Source organism: Gekko japonicus, unplaced genomic scaffold (genome assembly GCF_001447785.1).
Source record: "Gekko japonicus isolate JY-2015 unplaced genomic scaffold, Gekko_japonicus_V1.1 scaffold2812, whole genome shotgun sequence".
Classification (NCBI taxonomy): Eukaryota; Metazoa; Chordata; class Lepidosauria; order Squamata; family Gekkonidae; genus Gekko; species Gekko japonicus.
This window is the reverse complement of record NW_015168129.1, coordinates 16,148-31,223: the sequence shown is the minus strand read 5'-3', so window position 1 is coordinate 31,223 and position 15,076 is coordinate 16,148. Positions and strand designations below refer to the sequence as shown.

At 46.5% G+C, this 15,076-nt stretch overlaps 1 protein-coding gene across 1 annotated transcript in view; it reads right to left on the bottom strand.

Annotated features, from left to right (window-relative positions):
• Positions 1-14,390, bottom strand: part of STKLD1 (serine/threonine kinase-like domain containing 1) — a 43,683-nt gene extending 29,293 nt beyond the window's left edge. Inside the window, exons 1-6 of the mRNA XM_015414905.1 lie at positions 14,259-14,390; positions 9,656-9,760; positions 6,197-6,267; positions 5,928-6,043; positions 3,742-3,860; positions 1,821-1,972 (exon numbers count right to left, since the gene is read on the bottom strand). Coding sequence (XP_015270391.1) covers positions 1,821-1,972; positions 3,742-3,860; positions 5,928-6,043; positions 6,197-6,267; positions 9,656-9,760; positions 14,259-14,390 — 695 coding nt within the window. The remainder of the gene's footprint in view (positions 1-1,820; positions 1,973-3,741; positions 3,861-5,927; positions 6,044-6,196; positions 6,268-9,655; positions 9,761-14,258) is intronic.
• Positions 14,391-15,076: the final 686 nt, after the last annotated feature.

Here is a 15,076-nt window from a genome sequence, read left to right as displayed (position 1 = left end):
CAGGCAAATTCTTTGAAACCAATGTTCCCTCAGTAAGAACATTACAACATGTTTTCCTTCTTCCGTCTTCGATATATCTTCTTTCTTCAATTATCTTTTAGTTTTTATAAGTCCGGATCTGTCCATTCATGATATAAACCAAATTCCTTTTTTCCTGGGACTTTTTTTATATAAAGTTAGGGTAGCGAGCCCTTTACTCAAAAAACAAACAAACACGCTTTTCGATCAGTTTGCCAGTCCAGCCACAAAGAACTAAACTTAGAGTCTCTATGATCAACGTACTGTCCCTTTAAAAGTGTAGCTGTTTTTAGTACAGATCCAGATCACTTCTCACTTTAGCCATTTTGCCAGTCCAGCCACAAAGAACTAAACTTAGAGTCTCTATGATCAACGTACTGTCCCTTTAAAAGTGTAGCTGTTTTTAGTACAGATCCAGATCACTTCTCACTTTAGCCATCAGAGGGCCCACGATTCACTTTAAAGACAGAGTCTATGGTTAGGTCACAACCTAACTTTCCACTGTCCTCCTTTCTGAAGAAAGCATTGGTCCCGCCTCCCTCTTCGCCTCTCGTCGCCATCTTTTGGGGATGTTCACATCAGCTGAGAAAGAATGCCAAAGTCTCTAAGGTCTGTTTAAACACTTCACTTTCTTTTAGAAAAACTCTCCGCTACAGTCCATCGCCACAGTTTGATCAGTCCCTCCCTCCTTGCTTTCGCATTTGCTTAAAACGTCGGGAGATAGGGCGTCCCCTCCCCCCCCTCCGTTTATACGCTTGTAGTGGAGGAACTTCACTTCTAGGCTTTAGTGTCTCGTTTTCACGACAAACAACTACTCAACACTTTACGACGGCCCCTGGGATCACGCCAGGCAGAGAAAATCGCTAAACCTCCAAATGCTTGTTCCGGTGGTCGCTTCTAATCCAATACTGGGAATCAGGGCAGGACCTTCAGGGCAGAGAGTAGCCCCCCTGTACCGGCTACCGGCCGGAGGTAGGGCTCTCCAAAGCCCCTGGCTAGAAGCCCATAGGCACAATCACGCTCCCTCCTAATCCCTGATTCATGGCACACGTCTCACGGAGGACCCCAGAGATGCCGCCATTGTTCAAAGCGCCCAAACCGGAAGTTCTTTTTAAAGTTATTTGAAAGAACAACGGAAAAAAGGAATAAACTGAGGGGAAAATCCAAAGAGCCGTGAGGAAAAAAGCCAAAACACGCGAGCCGATCAGACCGACGAAGAAAGAGATCTTTCCAACGCGGCGGTAAGAAAGAAACTGTCGGAAAATGTCCGCGCCCTCCCCTCTGGGCATGCGCGGTGGGGTTCCTGTGCATGCCCAAGGTCTGGGCGCGAAAATCCGTTAAAGAGCTTGCTACAATGTCGATCGATCCAGCGCATGCGCACTAGATCCCATGGGTGTGAATGCACAGAGACCACGTCGAAGATCGTCTGATTTGAAGAGACATTTAAAAACAAGAGCCCAAGAGTTCTCATAATAACCCTCTCCTGCAATAAAAATCTGGCTTGATTTTACACAGTCCAAAAGGGGGCACCCGTTCCTCGACAGAAGGGAAAGTGCTCTGCAGAAATGTGAAAAGCAGTTGGAGGAATCACGAAACTGGTCAAGAGCAACTTAGAGGAGTCCAGCAAGGTATTAGCAAACATCTGTTATTTATATTTATTTTATTTATTTATTTAAAATATTTATTAGCTGCCTTTCTTCCTTAAGGAGCTCAAGCTGTCTTATAATACAGCCAAAATACATAACTGGTGGTGACTTCATCAAATGACGTTTTGTGACAGGGAGAAGTGAAGAGGGACTCACCATGCTGTGGGCCTCATCATCGGCTGGATCTGCAACATCAGAAGCAGGATGGCAGAGATGGGTGTGCCCTCTTGCCTCATACACCTCAGGGCATTCTCAAGACTAAGGCTACTTTCTTTAATTCTGCCCAACAATGCAATGGCTTCCTCTTCCTGAAAAGAAAGAAAAGAAAGCATCACGTCTGCACATATTGACCGATTCCCCACAAGCAGCTGTGCCGCCCTCACTCTTCTGGTTTCCCCACTTGCATTGGTCAATTTCACACTATTTGCTGTGAGGCCACATTTTGACCTGCATCTCCCCTCTATTTCCCCCACATCTTCTCAATCCCAAAAAACAAGGATCGAGAAGACGCGGGGGAAATTGGGGGTAGCTGCGGGTCAAAATGTGGCCGTGCAGCGAATAGTGTGAAATTGACCAATGCAAGCGGGGGAAACAGAACAGTGAGGGCGGCACAGCTGCTTGTGAGAAATTGGTCATTCTCTCTGGAGATTCATTCCAGTGGAGCTGGCAATGCCAGAAAGGTCTTTTTTAGAAGCCCATAGCTCTGAAAGGGTGACGCAGACCCCTTTAGGGAGTCAGAGGCAGGGCCCAGGGCCCAGAAAAACCCCTCCCCCAGGCGGATTTGTGTCTTCTGTGCTCTCTTTCGCACTCTAGCTGTGGTTGCTGAGGGGCAGAGATTCATGCTCTGCTTTAAACCATGCTGTGATCCTACAGAGTCCCACTTCCTCCCTTTCTTTTATGCTTATCTGAAGGAATTGTGTGACAATTCTGGGACAGTGTACAGTTTTAGGAAGACAGTTTCAGAGGGTGGCTGTCCTGGTCTACAGCAGAACACCTGGATTCTAGTCCAGTAGCACCTTAGAAACCAACAAGGTGTTTGGGGGTATGAGCTTTCATAAGCTGCCAGATCAGACCAGGGAGGGTCCATCCAGTCCAGCATCCTGTCTCACACTGTGGCCAACCAGCTCCTCTGGATGGCCCACAACAGGGCATAGAGGCCGAGGCCTTCCCGAGGTTGCCTCCTGGCTCTGGGATTCAGAGGATTAGTGCCCCCGAATGCGGAGGTTCCCCTCAGTCACCGTGGCTAGCAGCCACTGATAGACCTCTGCTCCATGAATCTGCCTTTTAAAGCTGTCTATGCCTGTGGCCATCACTACATTTTCTGGCAGATAATTCCACAGTTTAACTATTTGATGTATAAAGAACTACGGTATTTTCTTTTGTACATCCTGAAATCTATTTCGAGAGTCAAAGCTTCCTTTTATCACATTTCTGGCTCTATACTAAAGCACTTTAATGGAACATCAGGATATTGACATAGATCCTGAGAAGACACTGTGGGTTGTAATAGAATCTCTTTTGTCTGCCTGACCCGGAGACCTGCAATGAGTGATAACCATCGGCAGAAGCGTCAGTTCTGTTGTAAAATAGTCAAAAAGTGTTTAATACTTAGACTATTAATGGATCTTGCTCTATTGGAAAGAAGAGATTTCTTTGCTTTAAAAAAACCTTTATTTCTAAGGGTAAAGGGTTCACGGGATTACTACAAATTAACATAACACTAACAGCTACATTTCTAAGCTGCCTATAGTCAAACCTAGCACACAGATAATGGGGAATCTCTCCTTCTTCTTGACGCCTAGAAAGGAAGTCACCTGAAACAAATGACCAATCTGTATCACAGTAGAAGCTACTTTTCCCGGGCTAATTCCCCATTGGCTTAGTGCCAGGTATCCCTTCCAGGTCAGTCTAAACAAGAGCAATTCTAGGAATACAAGTTAACCCTATAATGACTGAATCATCAGACCTTGTAAACACATACATTTCCAACAAGTTCAGTGTCAGGCTGGGTTGGGTTATAATTACTTTTTAAATCCTTTTTTCATAGTTACAGTCAGGAAATCAAACCCCTACATACATGCAGATAGGAGCAGTTTAGCATATCAAGCAGAATGCAGCCAAGAGACCAGATGTCCGATTTGCCACTGAAGAAAAACCTGAGTGCTTCTGGTGCCATCCAGGACTTGTGGTCAGGAGCTGTGGGAACAAAGGACAGAAGTGAAATGTTTCTGATACAGAAGTCGACATGAAGGTAACAAATGTTCTGTGGAAAGGAGAAGCAAGTCTGAGTGGCACAGGCCCAATGCTTCCCAAACTTTTAACCTTCTGAACTTCTGAGAAGTTGGCATGGAAACTGAAATATACTGGGTTCAAACGTGCTCAGTGATCAGCTCATATTTATTAGTGATTTCAGCAGGACAGAAAAGAAAGACTGAAAGCCCCTGGCCCCCCCCCCACACCCAACTCCCAACGATAGGCTATTTACAAGTCCTTATCTGTTAAGTGGTTGAAAAAGTACCCCCCCCCCCCCCCACACCCAACTCCCAACGATAGGCTATTTACAAGTCCTTATCTGTTAAGTGGTTAAGGCTCAAGTGGTTAAGACGCTGAACTGCAGGCTGTGGTCGATAGTTCAGCAGTTCGAGACCCGGGTGCCGCATGACGGAGTGAGCTCCCGTCTCTAGTTCCAGCTCCTGCCAACCTAGCAGTTCGAAAGCAAGAAATTGCAAGTAGATAAATAGGTACCACTTCGGTGGGAAGGTAACAGCGTTCCGTGCGCCTTGGTGTTTAGTCATGCCGGCCACATGACCACGGAAATGTCTTCGGACAGCGCCGGCTCTTCGGCTTTGAAACGGAGATGAGCCCCGCAACCCTAGAGTCGGATTCGACTGGCTTTCGAGCAAAGGAACCTTTACCTTTTTATCTGTCCATTAGTCTACTCTAGGATCCTTGCTTCCCTACTGGTGTCTTCTAGGATCCTAGCCAGCTATTGTTATGGATCTTTAGCTGGCCTGACTAACCCAATAAATTACAGAAACCCTTATGAATTGCAGAAGATGCTGGGGCATGTTACAGGGCATACACTCACTTTAACTAGGGCACTGACCGGTCCTATTGGGCCTTCAAGCTGGCCATTTTGGTGCAGTACATCTGTTGCATCATCTTGACACTGAGTTCCCCTCCCCACATAAACTTTCCATAGAACCCTGGGATTTCCTGAAACACTCTCTGCAACTCACTGTATGTGTAAAGTGCTGTTCCAAAGTTCCCTCCTCTCTTTTTTTTACTTCTAGGTTATATTTATTCATTTATTTACTTCCTTTATTCCCTCCTTTCTCCCTGGTGGGGACCCAAAGCAGCTTCCATTATTCTCTTCTCCTCCATTTTACCCTCAAAACAAGCCTGTGAGGTAGGTTACGCTGAAAGTGCATGACTGGCCCAAGATCACCCAGCGAGCTTCCATGGCAAAGTAGGGATTTGAATCGGGCTCTCCTTGGTCCTAGTGCAATGCTCTAAACCATTACATCAACAGCAGAGAGAGATCCCGTTCTCAAAGAGAGCATTCTCTCTTTAAGAACATAAGAGAAGCCAATGGCCCATCCAGTCCAACACTCCATGTCACACAGTGGCCAAAGATACCAGGTGCCATCAGGAGGTCCACCAGTGGGACCAGGACACTAGAAGCCCTCTAACTCCCCCCCCCCAAGCACCAAGAATACAGAGCATCACTTGCCCCAGCCTGAGAGTTCCTATCTTTGAACTAGTTCCTATCTTTGAACCTTGTTCATCCCCCCCCCCCCCAATGGTTGTAAGCAAGGGTCAAAAACAGCTGAACCAATAAAAAAGAGTAAGAGTCCAATCGTGAATTATCTGCAGTCCAGTAGTGAATTATCTGCATGGAAAACCTAATCTTTCTGCCAACTCCTTCATCCTGAATGGTGGGAAATGCCTGGCACTAATTGAAAGCAGAAGGATGTGAAGATGTGCTTTGGATGTCGGTTCTTGTCTACGGGAGCCACTAAACTAATCCCAGGTAGAATTCGAGAAAACCCCCAGCAACAATGAAACCATTAATGCCTTGAGAACAATTTTTTACATCCGGTTACCTAAATTATGAGCTGTATCCGGGCACTTTTACCTTTTTTCTTGTTTATTCAGGTAAAATAAACATGGTGTAAAGTGATTTTTGAGGGTTTTTTAAACTCTTGTAGCTAAATTTCTTTTTAAAAGGGCTACTGATTGGGGGAGGGGGGACCTTGCTACCTTCTTCCACTCTTGTCTTCCATTTCATCTCATCAGTCATAAGGGTTTCAGAGCTGAAATCACAAAGCATGAAGGAGGCCTCGCCATCTAGAAGGATGTTGGACGGTTTGAGGTTTCTGCAACACATCAGAATGTTTTCATCAACAAAAAGACTGCCCTGTACAAAGGTGAGCCCTTTCCTCATGACTGCCTCTGAATGGAGTTTAGTTTTTGCACCACATATTATTGCACAGAAACACTGCAAAAAAAGCAACACGGGTTTTCCTCACCTATGGAAAATGTTTTGCTGATGGAGGTAAACCAAAACATCCACCATCTGTCCAAAGAACATCTGGATCACCTATAGAAAGGGAAAAAAACACACAAAGAGAAAGATCCAATGTGCTTAGGTTACAGGAGGATATCCCTCAGCTGAACATCAAGAGAAACAAGAACAGCCAAGGATTCCCACTATCCACCCTTGCGTCCAGCACATCTTCCGCTCTCCACCACTCCAGTGTCCACCCTTGACCGAAGGTAAACAACAGTATGAGAACCTGACAAGGCCTTAAGGATGTGATTACATAATTTGCTCCGTGTTAATTACCTTCATAGAGCTGAACGGGGATTTATAAGGCTATTTAATACAGGAAAGTCTAACTAGAGCACTCCTGACAAATGGCTATCCAGCCATTGCTTGAAAGCTTCCAGTGATTTTTTCAGTCTCTGCTGAGTGAAAATTGAGTTGGGCAGGGGAATATTGCTTTCCATTCTAGAGCAGCTATACTGAAGTTATCTGCACACAGAAACTACCTGTTTGCTGTTTTGAGAGTCTGTTATTGTGCTTTGCTGTGGAGGGTGTCAGGATCAGCCTGTGACTGTGGGCAGCAGTGCCCAGAACCAGGTAAAACTTAGGGTTTCACAGGGCCTATCTACCTGTTACCTTTTCCCTGGATCTTCTCTGAGTATATTGTGGGCACTGTGGTGGTAAGGTTGCCAGATCTGGGTTGGAAAATACCTGGAGACTTTGGGGGTGGATCCGGAAGAAGGTTTGGGAAGGGGCTTCAGCATGGTGCAAGGCCACAGAGTCCCCCCTCCAAAGCAGTCCTTTTCTCCAGGGGAGCTGATCTCTGTCAGCTGGAGATCGATTGTCAAAACGGGAGATCTCCAGGCCTCACCTGGAGGCTGGCAACCCTATACAGTGGGAACTTAATCTTATTGGTATAGTTAGTCCAGTAACCACGGACTAGTTAGCAGCGTGCATAAAGCTTTTAGCACAGGAGCGCATTCAACCAGGGTAACAAAGCACAGAGTGCCACAGAGTTACACAGGGCCACGTTTTCAGTTTAAAAGAGAAGTACTTGTCTCTTTAAGGAGCTGCGGTGGCTCAAGTGGTTAAGACGCTGAACTACAGGCTGCGGAAGATCGGTAGTTCAGCAGTTCGAGACCCGAGTGTGCCGCATGACGGAGTGAGCTCCTGTCTCTAGTTCCAGCTCCTGCCAACCTAGCAGTTCGAAAGCAAGAAATTGCAAGTAGATAAATAGGTACCACTTCGGTGGGAAGGTAACAGCGTTCCGTGCGCCTTGGTGTCTAGTCATGCCGGCCACATGACCATGGAAACATCTTCGGACAGCGCTGGCTCTTCGGCTTGGAAACGGAGATGAGCACCGCAACCCTAGAGTCGGATTTGACTGGCTTTCGAGCAAGGGAACCTTTACCTTTACTTGTCTCTTTATTTTAAAAGTGCACTCTATATAGGAAAGAGGAGAGATAGGATAGAGTACTACTGGCTTACTGGCTAAGGATGAAAGCAGATGGCAAGAGGGCAATCTGCTTTGTGGTGCCAAGAGAGGACAGTGTGTCGTCCCTCTTGGGGCATGCAGGGAGAAGGGAGGTCTGGGAGCAAGTGAATTGCCTCTCTGGCCATCTGACTCTCTTGCCATGAAGCGGAGGCGGGGGACAGCGCCCAATCCTTCACTTCCAAGAAATCTCAGGTACATGTGGGCCCAATTTGGATCAGTATTGGCTTATGAGGAGAAAAAGGCTTAAGAGCCAAGCTATACATGACCCTCAGGGCGTTTTAAGATCACTTTAAAATGGTGGCAGTCTCCCCATAGCAGACACGAGGATGCCATCACATCCAGTTTGGCCCTTGTAGTGTATTCAAAGCTGCCTTGAATGCATGATAGGTTGTGAAACATCTAACTGAAGTGTAATGTAAAGCTTCGTCCTGTGCTAGGATCCAAATCCATCCAATCGTGTTACTAGCCCAGGAAGCACCTAACCAATCACTTTCAAGCAAGCTCCCTGAGCGGGAACATCCGTGATTGGTCCTTATGTGAACAACCTTATTGGTTGGTATTTGTACAGTGGGTGTGGCTACATTAGCCGGGAATGTTTAAAAGTAGGACAGCTGCAATGTAAAGGCTGTTCTGGCTATCAGATGTTGACCCGTGTTGGAGTTGTGTTGGAGTTGTGGAATAAAGCTGAATCTTTGCTGAATCACTCTCCGACTACTTTGTTAAGCGAGCGACTTAACAGCCCTAAGCCTCTCCACACGCATGTTTTTTTTGCTTGACCTGAAACAGCTCCAGGAAGACACGGCCAATTTGATTGGGGATGTGGCACTGGGATGAAAGCTATTCCTTCCTCCTCCCACACTGCTTTTCCAATTTAAACTATACTCCTTAAATGGCTATTTGTTCTGTGGAAACAAAAGTACAGATGTATATACAGGTTAAGTTTAAACAAACAATCTGGAGAGCAGTCACTCATTTCCTTTCCTTAGATATTCATCTGTGCTTGTCAATTTAAAAAAAAACCATCCACTTCCGTGTATTTTTTTTCTTCCCTTTCTCTTTTATTCTTGATCAAATCTGATTAAATAGTAGTAAGAGTTTCTTGTTTGTGGTATGCAAGGTGTTCCAAATCCTGTCAATGTGTGTACTACATCAATAATTATTGCTATCTTTATTAAATATGTCCTACTCTGAATGTACTTTTTGGCAGCATGCAGAGGAAAGTGGCTCCAAAGTAACAGTTGCCTTACCATTTGCTTTCTGCAAACAAACAAACAAACAAAAAACCCAGGCCAATCCCCCCCCCCCGGGCCAAGAAATCTCAAACATTTTGCCTTTGGGGTAGTTTTTCTACTCCACACCCATTTAACATATGGGGTAAAAAATGCCCCAGGAGTTCATGAAGAAAACTGGTCCAGGGAACCATTTTTAAGGACTCTGGAGAGATACAGCCCTGCCTGGCAGCCTGCTGAAGACCCTTCCTGACAATGTGCAGAATACCTATCTCACCACAGAGAGATTGGGCAGAAAAATATCCCAAGTATCAAAAACATTAGGAATTATTAATTTTAGTTGTTAATTAATGTTTTCCTTTAGAATTCATGAAATTTTACATTAGTTGTTCAATATCTTAGGTTCTAGCCATTGCTTTCATTGTTCTAAATAAAAAAAAATAGCCTTGTAAAGAACGACAGTGGTGTGAGTGGTTCAATATGCAAAAAGGGAGAGGTAGAATCTATGCAAAACAAACATTCTGCCTCATGTCAAAGTGTGTTTTCAAGCTCTGGGTGTTTAATCACTGTGCAACCCAATGATTTCTACCGCCACAGCCTTATAGGATTTTTATCTACCCTAAGAAATGTTGGAATTTGGCTTGGGAGAGAAATGTACCCCAATGCAACATGTGTAAATTTTTTACAATGCTGTTTTAATGTAATCTATATTTTTTACCCAGTCCTGAATTTTTTCACACTTCTGCCTTTTTGACTTGATCAGAGCCCAAAGATCCCCTTGATATGAGTGATGCATCACCAGACAAAGGAAGAGGGACGAAATCTGCAGCAAAATGAAAATCAAAACCATCACATCGCTTACCCCATCTAATTCAAGGAAAAAATTAGTTTGAGCATTTCCAAATGTAACTAACCATTGAACTCCATTTAAGTTACTGCATCTAATTTTGTAGGACTGGGCTGTAAAGGGGGGGGGATGAAAAAAGGTTGCTTACCAGTAACTGGTGATCTTCGAGTGGTCATCTGTGCATTGAAACCCATGGGATCTAGTGCGCACGCGCTGGATCGATTGGTGCTGTAGCAAGCTCTTTTAATAGATTTTCGCGCCCAGTCCCTTGGGGATGCGCAGGAACCCCACCACGCATACCCAGAGGGGTGGGTGTGGACATCCCGCCAGTTCCTACAAACCGCTGCAAATCAACCCCTATTAAAAATGTAGAAGCTGACAGCAGCAGGGAAGGAGGGCGGGTGGTGTGAATGCACAGATGACCACTCGAAGATCACCAGTTTCACGTCCAAGGTGTGGAGTAGTTTGTCTTCCGCTGATGTTGGATTTGGGAAGAAATCAGGGAGGAAGACCTCCGCCTGCAGGTTGAACTCTGACACCACCTTCGGCAGGAAGGATACGTCTGGGACGAGGCGGACTCCGTCTGGCAAAAACAACAGGTAAGGTGTATCGTGCTGGAAAGCCAATATTTCTCCCACGCGTCTAGCCAAGGTGACAGCAATTAAAAAGGCCGTTTTCCACGCTAGAAGTTTGAGGTTGCATGTTGCGAGCGGCTCAAAGGGCTTCCTCGTGAGCTGGCGGAGAACTAGAGGAAGGTCCCAGAGAGCGACTGGAGTCTTGACAGGAGGGTAGAGATGCAATAAACCTTTTAAAAAACATTTTGAAATTGGATGTGAAAACAAAGTACATCCGTCAACTGGAACATGGTAGGCCGAAAGAGCAGCCAAATAAACTTTCAACAATGAATGGGAAAGTCCCGAGTCAGCTAGGGAGAGGAGGAATTGGGAAACTCGTTTGAGCCCCACTGAGGCCGCTCAAGGGGTGTCATCACCTAGGGAAGAACAGAACCTTCGCCATTTATAATTGCACGACCTCCGCGTAGTAGGTTTCCTGGAATTCAACAGGACATTCGATCCGCGGGTGGAGAAGCCGGTGATGTTATTCTCCATGCCGTCAGTTTCAGTTGTGGTATGTCATGATGTAAGAGAGGGGAGGAGGAGAGGAGGAGGAGGTTCTGAGCCGGAGGGAATTGATGGTATATCCCCTGTGATAACTCGAGGACTGTCGAAAACCAAGGTTGTCTCGGCCACCATGGGGTTATTAAAATGCAGTCCGTGGTGTCCTTGAGTATTTTGCGGACCACTCTCAGAAGCAGAGGTAAGGGGGGGAACAGGTAAAGAAGTCCCGTGGACCAAGGGTAAAGGAGACCATCTCCCAGAGATTGTGGGTCACTGCCTCCTCGACTGCAAAACAGAGGACACTTTTTGTTGTTTCTGGTGGCAAAGACATAGACTTGTGGAGCTCCCCACATGTGGAAGAGTGGGAGGAGGTATGTTGGGTTCATCCCCCACTCATGAAGGCTGAGTCCTGCTCGACTTAGATGGTCTGCCTGCACGTTCATGTGTCTGGGAATGTGAGTGGCCACGAGGAAAATGTTGTTGGTGATGCAAAGGTCCCACAATTGGATGGCAAGGTTGCAGAGGCATAGGGAAACAGTGCCTCCCTGTCGACATAAGAGAGCGCTGTGGTGTTGTCTGTGAGGACCGTGACACATTTTCCCTTGATTAAAGGTAGGAAGCTGGTGATAGCGTGTTGTATAGCCAGCAGTTCTAGGAAGTTTATGTGTCACTTCCTCATCTGCGCGTCCCATTTGTCTCCAACAGAAAGGCCCATGGAGTGTGCACCCCATCCTGTCAGGGAAGCATCCGTCGTTATGGTGACTTCAGGTGATGGAGGGTAGAAGGGCGCTCCCTGGAGGATATTCAAAGGGACAGTCCACCAAAGTAATGAGTCCTGTATGCTGGGAAGAGGGGATAGGACAACAGTGTGTGCGTTTTTTGACAGGTCGTAGTTGCGGATAAACCAGAGCTGTAAAGGGCGCATTTTGAGTCTGGCAAAGACAAGAACTGACGTAGTTGCAGGCATCAGGCCCAGTAGCCTCTGAATTTGGAAGGCAGTGACGGAGGGTTGGGTACGGACGACGGTGGCTAAGGAAATGATATCTACTGCCCTGTCGTGGGGCAGGTAAGCCATGCATGTCTTTGAATCCAGTATTGAGTCTCTGTGACATTGGAGACCAGGGCGTCCCTGGGAGGCGCTACCAGAAGCCAATCATCTATAAATGGGTAGATGGAGATACCCTGGAGACGGAGGAAAGCTGCAACCACAATCATAGTCTTTGTGAAGACCCTTGGGAGGCTGGACAGGCCGAATGGAAGGGCTGTATACTGGTAGTGCTGTTGACCAATCGCAATGCATAGGTATTGGCGGTGGAAGGGGTGGATAGTAAGGTGGAAATATGCGTCTTGGAGGTCAAGAGTGGCCATCCAGACATTTCTGCGAAGCAATGGCATGATCTGTTGTAGGGACACCATGCAGAAGCGGTGGTAGGTCACAAAATGATTCAGTTCCCTTAGATCTAATATGGGTCGAACGCCTCCGTCTCTCTTCGGGACTGTGAAGTATCGAGAATAAAATCCCGTCCCTTGGAGGTGTGGTGGTACATGTTCGATGGCTCCCTTTTGCAGAAGGACGGACACCTTCTCGAGGAGAGGTGGGGAAGGGGGCGTGGAGACGCCGCCGGAGGTGTTGGGGTTCTGGTGGAACTGAATTTTGTAGCCTCGGGACAACATGGACAGTACCCATTCGTCTGAGGTGATGTGACGCCAATTTTGAAGAAAAGGTGACAGACGGGTTTGAGCTGACAGGGAAGTCAAAAACCCTGTTTGGAGGGTTTGGACTGTTTGGTGCGGGAAGCTTGTTGTCCAGAACCAAATTTTGGTTTCTGGAAGGCGGGCTTTTGGCCTCCCGAAGACGTTCTTGGTCTCCATCGTGTCTCTGGAGACTGATGAGTTGGGGTACACCTCTGCCAGGACCTCGACCAGGTGCGTGGACAGTATGGTTGTTTTGCAGAGGATAAAACTCCTAGAGCTCGAGAAGCCTTTATGCTTTTATTTAACTCCTGTAGAGTAGAATCCGTAGTGGCACTGAAAAGTCCCAGGCCATCGAAGGGAAGGTCTTCCACATAAGATCTGGTATCTATTGGCAGATTAGTGTTGGGGAGCCAGGAATGTCTCCTGAGAGCTACTGGAGAGGCCATAGTTCTGGAAGACACCTCGAGGACATGCTTAGTAGTGTTGAGCTGTTGTTTTGCCAACACCATGCCTTCTTTTTGTATGACTCTGGCTGCCTGAAGTTTGTCGTCTGGGAGGTGGCTGAGAAGTTCTGAGAACCGTTCCCAGAGAGTATATTGATATCAGTTCATACAGACCAGGTAATTAGTGGCCTTGACTCCTAATGCTCCCGTGGAGCAGAAGCGCCTACCAAAGGCATCTAATTTCTTACCTTCCTCTTGGATTTGGAGGAAGATGTTATCACCATCGAGTTAGGCTGAGGGTGCGAGAAGAGGAATTTGGCATCTGCCTCTTGAACCCTGTACATGTGGTCCAGTCGTCTTGTGGACACAGGGGCAGACGAAGGTTTTAGCCATGGTGTCTTCGCCGCTTGCAGAAGGACTGAAGACATAGGTAATGCCAAGGTGGAGGAGGTATCAAGCTGAACTATATCATAAACCGCGGGAGAACTTCCGGTACGGCGCGACGAGCGGGCGCATTTCGGAGCGCTCCAAAACCCCCGCCACCACTCGGCTTACCTTTGCTGACTCCCGGGAATATGGGGGGCAACGCTCAACCTCCCGAGGGGGGGTTGGGTGGCAAGGGGCTTGATGCGGCCACTCGTGCGTTCGGCAAAGCACGGGTGTTACCGCATTGCCCACCCCCACCAAATCTCTTTTTCTAATCCATTCCATCCAAACAAAACTTAAGCATTAAGAATTTTTTAACTACCTTGTTCTTATATTCTACTTCATAGGTAACATTTTCTTTCACTACCATCATCTTCTAATCTATTCTATTCTTAATAATTATTAAAGCATAATAAATTGTTCTTAACATCCCAATATTTCTCTAAGTATTCTTTAAAGTCTATCCAATCTACAAAGAATTCTTCATCTTTATTATTGAGTTTTCTTGTCAGTTTGTCCATTTCTGCCATAAAAAGCAATTTCCTTATCCATTCCCAAATCTCAGGTATTCGTTCTTGTTTCCAGCACTGAGCATAAGTCATTCTAGCCGTTGTAATCATATACCATAACAATGTTCTTTTTGTCACATGCACTTCTTCCATTTTAAGTCCCAAAAGTAATATTTCTGGTTCTTTTTTAAAGGTACATTTCAAGATTTTTTGCATCTCATTATGGACCTCCATCCAAAAATTCATTGCTTTGTCACAAGGCGGACTTGTGATCTTTACTTGCCTTAGCCTTCTTTTTGACTGGCGTGGAGGCGGACAATTGTGCCCTCGATGTCGGGAGCTTCAGTGTCGGGTGGTCGACATTGGAGGCAGGCCTCGATGCCGAAGCTGTCAATGCAGACGGTCTCTCCTCCATCGCTGAGGCAGGAGGAAGGGCCGATTCAAGCAGCGCTACTTTAAGGCGCGCAGCTCAGTTCTTTCGCGTTTGATTGGAGAAACGAGCACACTGACGACAGGACTCTGGCTGGTGAGACTCTCCGAGGCAAAAAATGCAGAAGGTATGACAGTCGGGAGGAGCAAGTTTGCTCCCGCAACCCTTGCACCTGTTGAAAAAACCCCACTTCTTCTCCATAAAAGATGCGAAGAAGAGGGAACATTGAGGGGGAGGGTAGCCCGAAGGCCTGAGGGAATCGGTAGACTCCCCCCTCAAGAGTAAATAAAAGTTATTTGGTTTTTTTAAAGCTTTTTTGAAGAACAAACTACTAAAAGAGAAAAATAGAGTAAGGAAAAAATTCCTAAGAGCTGTGAGGCGAAAGCTAACAGCGAACCGATCTGACCGACGAAAAAGAAGTCTACTCAACGCGGCGGTAAGAAAGGAACTGGTGGGATGTCCGCGCCCACCCCTCTGGGCATGCGGGGTGGGGTTCCTGCGCATGCCCGAGGGACTGGCCGCGAAAATCCATTAAAAGAGATTGCTACAGCACCGATCGATCCAGCGCGTGCACACTAGATCCCATGGGTGTGAAGCACAGAGACCACGTCAAAGATCCTACTGTTAGATCCTTAAAAAGAAAATTAGTGAAGACAGTTCAGAAGTCTTCT